Source organism: Condylura cristata, unplaced genomic scaffold, assembly GCF_000260355.1.
Source record: "Condylura cristata isolate star-nosed mole 26May11 unplaced genomic scaffold, ConCri1.0 scaffold00034, whole genome shotgun sequence".
NCBI classification, from domain to species: domain Eukaryota; kingdom Metazoa; phylum Chordata; class Mammalia; order Eulipotyphla; family Talpidae; genus Condylura; species Condylura cristata.
This window is the reverse complement of record NW_004567135.1, coordinates 6,576,897-6,589,726: the sequence shown is the minus strand read 5'-3', so window position 1 is coordinate 6,589,726 and position 12,830 is coordinate 6,576,897. Positions and strand designations below refer to the sequence as shown.

General features: G+C 50.4%; 1 protein-coding gene across 1 annotated transcript; it reads right to left on the bottom strand.

Moving 5' to 3' along the window:
- Positions 1–9,083, bottom strand: CSRNP2 (cysteine-serine-rich nuclear protein 2). The gene is made up of 4 exons (XM_004692745.2): positions 8,018–9,083; positions 6,700–6,959; positions 3,294–3,590; positions 1–1,567 (listed from the first exon to the last, which is right to left on the bottom strand). The coding sequence occupies exons 1-4, from the start codon at positions 8,166–8,168 to the stop codon at positions 644–646; spliced, it is 1,632 nt and encodes a 543-aa protein (XP_004692802.1). The 5' UTR covers positions 8,169–9,083; the 3' UTR covers positions 1–643.
- Positions 9,084–12,830: the final 3,747 nt, after the last annotated feature.

Below are 12,830 nucleotides of genomic sequence, written 5' to 3'. Positions count from 1 at the left end.
TCTAGTACCTAGAACATGTGAAAAACAATTCAAGTTACAGACCAGGAATCCCCACTGTGGGGAAGAGAACACCAAACATGTCTTAACTTATTGACCAGACAGGGTGGCCCGAGAAAAGCAGGTAAAATTTTTCAAATCCTGGAGGTTCTGTACAGCAGCAGAGACTCTTCCTCCCGCCCTCTCTAGATCTGATCAGGTGACTTCTCCACTGTAGTACGATACATCGAAATGGGCTCTCAGCGTAACCACTGAGGAAAATCAGCGTGTACCTCTGGAGCTCAGGAGAGGGGTTTGGTCGTGCTACTCATTCTGTTCTGGTCCCTACATAAAAAATAACTGCTTGAGTTACCCAGCTCCTCTATGAGATTCTAGTTCTTTGTTCCAATGGCCCAGAAAGCTCAGTATTCAGCACTACGCAGCCTTCTCTGCCCCGAGACAATCTCCAGATCAAGTTGGGACTGGTCTCCTTGGTTCTGTTTCCCCTTTTAAAAATAACTTGTACAAACAATCCTTTCCCACACCAAAGACCCCGATAAAATAACCTGGGAGCAGCAGGTGCTTCTACAGTTCCGTTTTGAAATAGTGTTAGATAAAATAAGGGAATAAATAGAGAGTGGGTCAGCGGCGGAATCTCCACCCCATGTCACACTGCCAGAGGGAGCTCGAGGGAAGGCTCTTCGGAGGGCCGGTCCTCACTCTGCTGGGAGGGCTTCTCCACCACACAGCCCTCTTCACTGTCCGTGCAGAAGGGGAGGCTTGAGGGGGGCCAAGAGGGGCAGAAGTCTTCACTCTCAGGCTCCTCAGGGTTACAATCTTCGGGCACTAGCGCTTCTAGAGTGGATGTTTTTCCCACCTCTGATTTACAGAGGGCAGCTGGGTCTGTGGGGCTACAAGCCACCAGTGAGGTAACAGGGAGAGAGAAGACATTCAGATCCTTCTCCTTGGGGAAAGAGGGTGGGCCCTCTTCTGTACTAGACTCGCCTTTCACCCCCAAAACTGGCCTCTGCTCCACCTGGTAATAGACCAGGGGCCCACTGTTCAAGTAGGAGGGGCTGTTCACTGCCGAGGCAGTTGCGTGGTCCGCGTTCTCCGCAAAGCACAGGACAGAGGAGCCGGGGGGCAGCTGTGCCTGGATGAGAATGGGGGCCGTGAGGCCTGGGCACAGCTCTTCTGGGACGGCCAGGGGCTCCTCCAGGATGCACACCCCCAGGCTCTCGATGCTGGAGTCCAGGCTGGCACTGGAGCCGCTCGAGTCTTCCTCCGCCTTGAGCCGCTCCAGTTCCTCCGCGCTCTGAAGGTGCATCACTGCTGTCTCGTTCTCAGCAATGAACTCCTGGAAGTCCTGCGTCTCGGAGCCCTGTGCTCCTGACAGGCTGCAACTGGCAGCAGGCGAGGGCTCCTCATCCGGGGCTGGCAGGCGGCTCACCTGCCGCTTGCTCTCCAGCTCCAGCTTCATGATGGTGTGGAGGTAATGAGTCCGGACCCGGATGGGGTTGAATTCAATGCGTCCAGCCATGTTCCCACAGCCATCCCGGGAGCAGCCGCAGGGAAAGGACATACGATCCACCTGAGAAGGACACAGGGCCAAGGTGAGAGCAGATTTAACTCTGCAGCTCGGAGATGAACACGACAAGCTGGGGTCTGAGACTTAACAAGAGAAACAATTCAAAACAAAACATGCAGTGTGCGCTAAGAGGTGCTCGATGGGAGTTCGCAGACCACCTGTGTTCCGGTCCCAGTGGAGCCGTGAATTAGTGTAACTCCGGGAAGGCCTTTGTGCTTCTAGGGCAGTGTTTTTGCAACAAAAAATGGATTAAGAACATGCCAAAGAATCCTTCCAGTTAAAAATTTAGAAGTACCTTGTGCTTTAGAAGCTTTCAAGAATTTGCCAAGTTTATCAGGAAAAGAAAAAGCTAGGGCCCAAGTTTACTGCTGTGAGAAGACGGGGAGAGGGAAAGCTCCAGCTAGATCCACGCAGTGCATTCTGAGCAAACGAAAACGGAGGGTCAGAGTACCGGCCAGCTTTTCACTATGTGCTGCATTTCCCCCTGACAGTAGACCAGTTTGGTTCTGAAGCAATTACCAAGATTATGTACAGACGAGGCAATCTCTGGAAAGGACATGCTTTCTCCCTCCATATTTCTCTTCTGGCTCCCCACAGGGGGAAAAATCCACACATACCAAGAATAAAAATTTACATTAAAAACACAAGCAAGCGGGCCCTCGCTGATGGTAGAAAGGGTTAAAGCACCGCACTGTGAAGCTCTCAGAAGCCGCTGCAGCACGAGTTTGATCTCTGCCAGGGAGTGACCCACATGGCGCGGCAGACCTCTCCTGACCCGCCCACTGCTCCCCTCAGCAGGGTATTTCAGTAGATCTGCCTGTTCTGTTCCCCTCTCTGTCTCTGGTGAAGCCTCTCACCCATCACACCTCTGGCTTGTACCCCAGTTCCATAAGCATAAATAAATAAATCTTAAAAAAAAAAACAAAAACAAAACAACAAGCAAATAAACGTGCAAACACAATGTTTTCCTGTGATGTCAACTTATGGAAGTTCCTATTCCAGTTCTTAGGAACAGTCCAGAGAACAGATTGTTCTTAGTTTGTGCGTAACAGACTGATTCATTATGGAACTTCAATCTCAAAAACAATTATTTGGCCAGATCTGATAGAGCTATTTGTTACTAACCTAAAATTAAGACAGAAAAGATTGGTCAGGATAAATTCTACCACAAAGACTCAGCATCCACACCCTTAGCACACAGAATTCCAGGTAAAGTTCCCTCTCGGGGATGGTCCACAAGGATCACTGTGATGTCTCGCACAACTGTCCCTTGTCAGAGGACACCCGGGGTGAGGCGTTCTACCTTTCAGGCACCTTAATTTAAGCTCTGCCAGGTCTCATTCTGAATTGTGGGATCCCAGAAGTATTCTGAGTTTTACAAAACTGGAGTGAAGGTGCTTGCAAATGAGTGTTTGCAAGATAAAGGCTAAAGGCCTCGCTCATTTCTCTGCTTCCTTTTAGCTAAAGGAATGAATACTTAAGGAACAGCTACTCAGTGTTCAATTTATTAAATCCCTCCAGTGCTGACTGTTATTTCTTACCCCTCTGAGGTGTGAAACAGCCTACGAATCCTGCCATTCTTGTTTTCTTGGCTGCAGGAGGCCGTACACCTCAGTACAGGACTCAGTCATGGGGAATCCTCCCACGCAAGGTGTGCGTACTCCCTGGCCACTGGCACCCACAGGCCTCTGACTCCACTGACCTCCCATCGCGGACCACGTGGACCGACCTGGCATTTAATCCCCGCCTGGCTGCAGGCACACGCTTCTGGGTCACAGTACAGCCGGCAGTCACAGCCACACTCTTCCCGGGACAGGCGGATGGCTCGCAGTTCTTGCTTCTCTTCCGCATCAATGCGGTGTACCCCAGAAGCCCTGAGCAGGGCCCGTCGCCGCTTGGTGGGCAGAGGCTGCAGGAAGAAGTAATCGTCCACCTCCACGTTTTCCACATCAATGTCTTCATCCGAAACATCATCCAGGGTCAGGCCGTCGGCCTCCACTGACTCCACAGTCCCGTTCTTGGTGAGCTGCCGAGAGACAGACGGGTCAGCCTCCTGGCCCCAGCGGCACCAGGCTCCGCACAGCGAGCGCTCAGGTGCCCGGGCCTACCTGAGCCTGGGGGTGATGGAAGCACCAGCGAAGCCACCGCCCCTAGGCCTGTGAGTGCAGCAAGTGAGGGCTCAATTTTTGATTTTCACGAAGTGTGAACAGCCACAGGTGGCGAGTGGCTACTGTGCTGGTTAGTGGAGGTCCAGAAAATAAACGCAGGGCAGGTGGACAGGGAGCCTCACGCCATGTTACCACCTCCCTGTCAAGACATGGGACGTCACTTTTCTACATCAAAGTTTCTAAAGCCCATTTCATATCCCTCCTAGAAGGTAACTGTTCCCACAAATAGGAAGGAACAAGACAGGGATAGATTAACAGCTAGATCGTTCCTCGGATATATAAATAACCTTAAACTAGCCAAAGGGACCCAAAACCACCTTTCTTAGAAGAAAAGTACTTTAGGGCATTTTCAAGGCTCCAGGTCTTTGTACGTGCACAGACCAGACCCTGCTTAACTAGAAGGAAAAAAGCGAGACAATTAGGCCCTCCCTGGTGGCGCAGCGGGTTAAAGCGCAGCACTGAGAAGCTAAAGCCACTTCCACATGAGTTCGATTCCCGCCCGCTCTGGAGGTGACCACATGGTGTGGCAGACCTCTCCTGGCCCGCCCGCTGCTCCCCTCAGCAGTGTACTTCGTTGATCTGCCTGTTCTGCTCCCCGCTCTGTCTCTGGTGAAGCCTCTTGCCGCCCCTGAGCCTCTGGCCTGTACCCCAGTTCTGAATGAACAAATAAATAAATCTTTAAAAAAAGAAAAAAAGCGAGACAATTAGGAACAGCTATCCAAGAAAGATCTCCGTTCCTAACTAAATCTGTTTTCCTTTCTAACGCTTTTTTCTTTTAATATAATAATTTATTTTTACATCCTTTTGTGATTTTTTTTCCATCTCAGTTGTAATCCCCATGGGCTTCCCATCACCAAGTCACTCATGTGCCATCAACACAGTCTAATGATTTGTTTTTTAGTATCAGAAAAGGCAGCATGTTAGGCAGGATGGCACACATGCCCCTGAATGTAGCACCCACAGGCAGAATCCGGGGTCCTCTGCCCGAGACAGAACAGAGCCCAGGGAGGGATCGTGGTGGGAGGACAGCCGAAGACCATCTGTGGCTGAGTTTTGCGAACTCACTGGGGAAGTCGAGTAAAGAAAACGAAGCCGCTGTGCCAGTCACCTCGGTGCGCTGGCAGCGAGCCGCAGGGGGAAGCGAGGCCACAGGGTTTGGCTTGTTTCATCAGACGGCCAGAGCAGAGCTGGCGCAGGAACAGCTCCTGGGGGAGCTGTGCCGCCCAGACCTGGGGGAGAAGCTACACACTTGGTTTTTACTGGTTGGGGGGAGACGGCAGAGAGTGCGAGGACTACAGTGGGGCCCAGGGCTCCCTCACCTGTGCTCTGGTAAAGGTTACACCTGTACCAGGCGGGCCTTTCCACAGCCTCTCAGATTACTCCGTCTGTTTTTCCAGGGGTGGCTTTCTCCTAGTCACTAACTCTTCAAAGTAAAAATTAGAAATGCAACAGAAAGAAACCCATGCTGCTGAGAAGTTACCATGTCCTAACAGAGGTGGCATTTCACATTAGTGAGAAAGAGTCTCTAGTCATTAGCAAGATTGGGGCAACTGGTAGTTCTTTTGAAAATAATTAGGGTTAGCTTCCCGACTCATGTGACTCATAATGATAAATTCCATAAGGATAAAAGGCTGTAGAGTAAAACAAAAGAAAGTAAGAGTATTAGCAAAGCTATGGGTAATGGAAACTGCAGCGCTCCAGCAGCGTTTTGCTTCTCTTTTTTGATGGCAGTGCAAAATTAGACGGCATACGGGAGCTGTAAAATACACAGACCTGAAGCCTACTGCCTCCCCTGTAAAGAGCTAATGACAGGGGAAAATGCTAATGTCTAACGTGCACCTAAGGAGGCAAAACAAGAGTTTTCTACTGACAGAGTAAGATGCACTAGATGTCACCTCTGCTGCTGCTCCCTGAATCTGCTCCTAAGTCGGAAGCCCGCAGCTCAGCCTCGGGTTTGCCTGGCTTTGCCCCAGCCCACGAGGGAGGCCACAGGACAGCGTGGTGTCCGGTGTGACAGCTCATAGCCTCCGCCATATGCAGAGAGGTTTCTTCTATGGAAAAAGGAAGAAAAGTAAGCCTTCACTCAAGTGATGAGTGTTTGCTTGCCAGCTGTTGCTAGAGCAGCACAAAGGTGACAAGGTCAGTGATGGAATTCCTCAGAAGAAACGGAAGCCTGAATGTCAGTCTAGTGGGTAGAACAGGTGTGAGGCTTTAGAAAGCTGAGGAAAGTCGATGCAGTGCGCTCCGCAGGAGACAGGAATGAGACTGAGGCAGCCTGGCTCCAGCTCTCCAACCTGACCCCACTCTGGTCTCATCAGAATTTCAACCACAACGCTCAGCCATGACACAGCCACCTGTTTTCATAACGCATGCCTTGGACCCTAAAGAAACCTGACCTGGCCTAATGCTGTGTCCACCCAGTTCGGAGCCAGAAGCTGGGAGAGTCTCTGGGCTGGGGGCTGCGGGTGCCAAGCAGCATTAAGGGCAACAGGCAGTGCCCCGGGCACGGGGCCTCTGCCGTCTCCCACCGCGCAGGGCTGGTGCTGCACCCAGGGCAGACCCTGTGCTCCACCAACCCAAGGGCCTACCTGGGCCTGCTGTCCACGCCAAGGAGACTGCCACCTAGAGGTGCCGGGGCCGGGGGGGTCTTCCTAAGAGAAGGTCAAAGCTCTGAACCTGTTCTGTGTACTGGGCCACAGACAATCCTTTGCTAAGAATAGGGAACTTGAGCCTTTTCCAAGTCATAGCAGGGCAGGCTGGGAGAAGTCACATTTAAACTTTAAGCTACTCTCGCAGACTCACCAGAGATCATAACCAGGGTCTCCTACTGAGACTTCTCATCAGAAAGATTTGAAATCTCTGCACACCAAGGACAAAAGTTAAAAACAAAAAAAAAGAGCAAAGAACCTAGATGGCTTCCGCTTTGTCCTGTCACACAACTAGTGCCAGCCCAGGCCCCTCAGGTACCTTCATCTTCTTGGCATGAAGCTTCTCCTCCTTCAGGTGCTCACGAAGAATCTCCCGGTGGTTCACCTCCTGTTCTTGAGCAAACTCACAGAGCGTGTAGCTTCGTACGGAGTTGTGGCGCTGGGCCATGCCCAGAGAGCTACCTCCCTGGCTGGGCACACTGGTGAAACCCTGACGCCGGGCAAAGTAGTACACTGTCACCTGGTCAAAGCGGACATTCTTCCTCCGGAGCTGCTTCTGCCGCTTCAGGATGGAAGTGGCTGGGAATGAAGCACAGAGGGTTTTAGAACCCAGACACGGCCTGTGTGGAGACCTCACTCTCTCCTATCCAATGCAGCTCCCAACAGGCCCCTTCTACCTATGCACAGCTCTGACTTTCACATCATAAAGCACAGTTGGAAGGGATCTTGAACACAGCAGCTCCGCACCAATGCCTCCAGACGGGTTCTCCAAACAGATGACCCCACAATCTATCTTTAGACATCAGCTGGGAAGAGGAGTGCTAGGTAATCTTTTCGGAAGTTAATCATAGATAGCTTCACGGTTCAATACAACAGCTGTTGGCCACATGTGACTATTTAAAACTATGTGAATTAAAAGGAAATAAATTTTAAAATTCACTCCTTCAGTTATACCAAGGACATTTCAAGTCACATGGCTACCGTGTTGGCCAGGGCAGAGAGAGAACATTTCTGACACAACAAAACTCTGTCTGACAGCACGGTAGCAGGGAATGGTAAACAGCTTCCACAGAGGCTAAAAGTAAATATTTTAGGTTTTGCGAGCCAAGAGGCACTGCTCAACTACATGACTCTGCCATCACAGCACAACAGTAATACAGGCAATGGACACAGCCGCGTTCCAGAAGAGCACAGCAGGCTAGAGCTGACCCACAGGCAACCCCGGTCCAGAGGATCAGAAGTTCTTTCCAAGAACTAATTGAGCCCTGACAATTAAGCTAGCCAGAGGGGCCCACATGGCACCGCCAGGCTGTAGTAACATTTATGTCCTGCTAGAGATAGCATTTCATGGGACTCTGACTCAGGTGGGGATGGACAGAACCCTGAATTCCTTGTGTCATTTAATTCAACTCATCCTGGGCCCACAAAGCAGAGCGTCAGTAAAACCAGCCGGCATGAATCAGATTAAAATCTATGATATTAAAGCAGTAAGGTCCTTCCGAGAATAAGGGTGAGCTGCGTGGGAAAGTTACGATTAACGGTGAATTCCCAAACTGGGTAGAAGAGGCTGTCTCAGGAGCCGCAGTGGGTTCTGACGCTTGGGGGCGGGGTGCAGACGAGGAGGAGAGCGCACTCACGCGTGAAGCTAGCAGCGGTCGGCGGATTGAGGCTGTCGCAGCTGTCAGCACTGTCACTGCTAGAGATCTCATCGTCCGAGTTGGAGACCGATGAGCCCACATCCACATCATCAAACTTTCTCTTGAGACCCGAGACCGTGAACGCATCCATTGGCTTCAAAGGGGTTCCTTTGGGGAGCCCACCACGTTGGCGCAGATGGCCCTGCTCACCACCAGCTAGCCAGGTGCATTAGGATTCTGCCCAGGGGAAAAGAGGCGTCAGCACCCTGGGCACAGGCGGCGGGCTCCAAGTCCACACCCACGCGCGCCCCCAGTGGGGAAAGCCAGACCCGGACCTGAGGGAGGTCTGGTCTGAGGACTAGGGCCCTCTCCACGTATCCAGCCAACATTCTCCTACTTTGCATCCTCTTAGCCCCGCTATTCGTGGTCACCCCTAGAATACTGAGATGAGCGGCAGCAGCACCTTTCCGTTGGTGCCACGACAGCCAGGCTGGGGTGAGGTGCGGGCAGTAGCTGCTCTTCTGACCCCACAGGAGAGCTCTCCAAGGGGCCAGCGGGAGGGACTGGGGAGCAGAGGCAGAATTAGGCTGTGCCTAAACCTACACTAGAGCTAATTATTCTTCCTAGTGAGGATACGGCTAGCATTTCCCAGAGTGTATATATTAAATAAACTAGTTCCATGGATATTAATAGCTTTTACACGGAAATAGGACTGCTGGGTGAAAATAGTTCAGAAAACTGCTATGGGAGGACCTCTCAGAGGCTTTTAATATGCTAATGAGCACGTTGGAGGGCGCAGAAAACGGTATGCAGTGTTTCACACCCCTGATTACAGAACCCTTCTGCTCCCAGGGTATCTGAGGGGCCAGTGATCCGCAGGAAACACTTTGGAAAAACTGCTCTAGGCTCTCAATTTCAAAGTGCACTGGCAGCCAGGGAACCTTTTATCCAGCTCTTCACAAGTGTACAGTAGCTCGCCAGGCTCCTAAAAAGGTCAAATTTGGTTCAAAAGAATGGAGTGATGATTACAATCTGCACTGGTTTCAAAATGCAGAATCTTTCCCAATCTCACACTGTTCCATAAAATAGGACTCGGCTGATGTATCAGCATTCTCTGTGCGAGCAGAGCTTAGCTGTACAGTCTCTGCCCTCTAAACAAACCAGCGGGGAGAAAGCAGTGTAAGAAGTGACAAGCTACTCTGGCTACAGGATACGGCACACAGTGTTTTCAACATGCTGGCACACACACATCAAGCAGCCTGAGGCGGTCCATTCTCCAGACACAAAATTTTCTCCTGCTGTCTTTGGATCGAAGCTCCCCAGGATATGAATCTGCTCAGCAAAAATGCTGTCAGAGCTGAGCCACATGTGACGATAGGAAGCCTCCCCTGCTTTGCTTCAGTAATGCCAGAATCTCTCCAGACTGTGATCTCACTAGTTGCTAATTATGCAGCAGGAATAACACTGCCCAGAAAGACAGGGCTGCATCACTGCAGCGCAGACACCCAGAATACACTGGGTGTCAAGAAGTGCCTGCTACAGAACTGCGCCTGGACTGTGTCTCTTAGAGGCAACTTGCCTAGCCTGGATCAGCTCTACAAAGCCAACCAGGCCTAATAAGTACTTTAGAGAAAATATTTCCTAATCTATCCAGACCTCATCAAAAGTCTACACTCAAGTCAGAGACGTATCTAAGAAAACTCAGCTGTCACAGGCCTGAGGGAAGCACATCCCTGAAGTAAATAAAGTATTTGATAAGAATTGTAATTAAATTTAAAAATGAGCCCTAAGTATCAATTCTGTTTTTCAGGTTACTGACCTTGCCATCAGAGGTCACACTCCTAGGACATGGTAAGAATGGAGAAAGCCATGGACTTAGGGGTTACCATTTCAGCTGGGTTTAAAGACACCAGTTAGCTAACAAGTTCTCATCCCATTGGATCATGGGGTGGAAGAACCTTTACCACTCAGTACTTATGTGGGTAGGGTAAAAAAGAACCACCATGTTGGCCACTGAACTTAACTCTTCTTCTCCACTTACAAAACTTACCAATCAACATAAAAATCACACGGAGCTAATCATCTGCTTTTCAGATGAAAAGTGTTTATGTGCAGCTTTAGAGTAAGTGAGGTCCTGCTAGTGCTGCCACTAGCAAACTGCTCTTCCTTGTCCGGAAGACGCAGGGCTCACGGCTACAAGCAAACAGCTCGCCTGTTCCTGCCTCCTGTCCCTTTGCTGCCGGCAGTGTGGGTTTCCTTTGACTATTTTTCTTGAAGCCCTGCAAGAGGCTGGCTCTGGTCCAAAATCATCTTTCTTATTAAAATTCTCTATTCTTTTACTCAAGTTGCCCTGGGGGGTATCGGTTCTCTTCAGGTCTTTTGTCAACTCTGATGCAGCAGGGCCCGCTGGCTCCTTGTTCATTTCCTTCACCCTTTTTTCTCTTTCCCACTTTCACTTCTGAAATAATGGCTCTAGGTAGTGATAGAAAGGCTTAAAGAAAGAGAGCAAGCCTGGGGAGGGGGGGCAACATTTTCCTTCTAAGGCCTGAGAGTAGTCTCCTCTGTGGCTCTGTGTGCAAATAATGCACTCACTGACTTGGCGCTCTTCACCCCACCTAGGGTCTGTTAGCACCACCGTCTCTGACATTAACTCCATCATTAAAAAAAAAATCCATCTATTATGTCCTGACAACCAATGTAAGTTTACATTTCATCCTTCTCCTTTCCCAACTCTGGTGTGAAATTAACTTGCTAAAGCACCACTGAGCACCAAGAATAAATCACACATCCACGTCCACAGAGGCTTCTGAGATCTTTCTTTACAACAGCAACAACTAGAACACGTTCCACATTTCCCGATTTATCAATCAACCTCCTTTCAAACCAGTCAGAAACCAGTCATCCCGCCTCTCTCCACTGTACCTCAGCAGAGGGTCAATGCCTCAGTTCAAGAGAAGCACCTACACTCCAAGCCTTAAAGTTTGGAAATAATCAAGGTGAGACTGGAAATGCAGGTCATAACTGACAGTTAACTGTCAACACAACCAACTCAAACAGCAAATGCTTTTGGAGAAAATAACACCAACCCCTATAAAAGCATTTAAATGCCAGTAAGATGAAAGGTCAGCTGACCAGGCCTGTCTACACGCCTTCCTACCTTTCCTCAAGTGTTTCTAGCTGAACGTTTCCCAAAGGTGTAAGAAATGATGTAGGTCCACAGTACATAGATCAAGTTAGCACCAAATAAAACAGACCTAGAGCATGTGTGTATTTTAGTACAGATCTAGGAAGGCCTCTCAGCCCTATGAGGATTCCTGTAACAATCCTGCAAAAGACAAGTGTATGTGACACAGTAAAAGGGACTGCCCAGAAAAAAATTTGTGATTGCAGAATGTATTTGCAGAGTTAGGTAATGAAAGCTTCTCTCTCGAACGTGTCCAAAATAATAAGACAAAGCAGAAGCCTCTCCACTTGACTGGAACACAACCTGCTGTGGAAGGTCAAGGGACCTAATCCCCAGTTAAGCATCAGGACGACCCCCCTGTATTTGGGTGAGAGGAAGGCAGGCTTGCTGCTACATGTTCCAATAAACCTCTTTCTCCTTTTACAAGACATTGTGGTTGATTCTCAAATACAATGAATTCTGCAGATCCATGTGTCCTTGTGATTTCCAGGACATGAACTTATTACAAATGGTGCAAATGAGTATATACTCTGCCCCCAGCCCTTTGTCCCTGATTTTTCCCGATTTACTGACACAAGGTTAGAATTTGTTTTCCAAGTCGAAAACTACTAGAGTGTGGAGGGCACAAGATCTCTGAGCGCTGGAACATGATGCTGCAGGAGCCATTAACTCGCAGGGATATTAAGTCATTTATAACTCTGGCACACACCAACCACATCCTCCTGGCTTTGGAGATTTGCAAGATGGAAAGTCAGTAAAGAAAAGGAAAGTCTGAATCAACTATGAATTTACCTTGAACTAAAAACTACAGTACAAGGGAACACTGTGCCTCTGGGGGATAACTTCTAACATTTCCTACTAAAGAATGGTCTGGGCATCACACTGCCACTCTCAAACCTTTTTTAAAGGGGTGTTTCAAGACCGTGGCACTAAAAGGGATGAATGGCAGTCGGCTGCGTGTTTGAGCCTGTGAAGAAAAGGATCCAGCTAGCAACCAGGGCAAAGTGATGCTTTCGTTTTCCCACACAACACCGGAAAAATGGGAGACCTCGGGAGCCGGGCTGAAAGGCCATGCCCAGTCACCGGCTCCCCGGAATGGACACCCTGCTGGAGCTCGGGCGCCGACCCACCTCTCGGATTCCAGCTCCTTCCCGCTCCCGCAGTCGTCTGCAGCCCTCCACTGCCCTCCTCATCCCTCAGCCTGCTCCTCACAAATTCCCAGCCACTCCTCCCACATTTTCCTCTGCTCCCCCCTCCCCTTCCTGCGCTCCCCTCCATCCTACATCACCTCCACTACATTCCGAACTCAGCCCTCTCCCGCAACCCCGCCTCCCCCGAGCCTCCAGCGGGGTCCCCCCGGGCGCCCCCGGCCCGGCCCGCGGCGTCCGCGCCCTCCTCACCCCGAAGTCGAAGCAGTTGAAGGAGGAGCGGAAGTAGCTTCGGGGCCCCAGGCCGTACATCTTCAGGGACATCTCTGTGAGGAAGAGACCCAGGAAAACAAACTCTGCAAAGTCTAGGAGAAGCCGGAGAAGAGGGGATTAGCGCGCGCCCACGCGGCTCCAGTCCGACTCTGGGCCTCTCGGGGCCGGGCCTCAGGCCTGGCCGCGCCCGAGCTGCAAAGCCACGGCC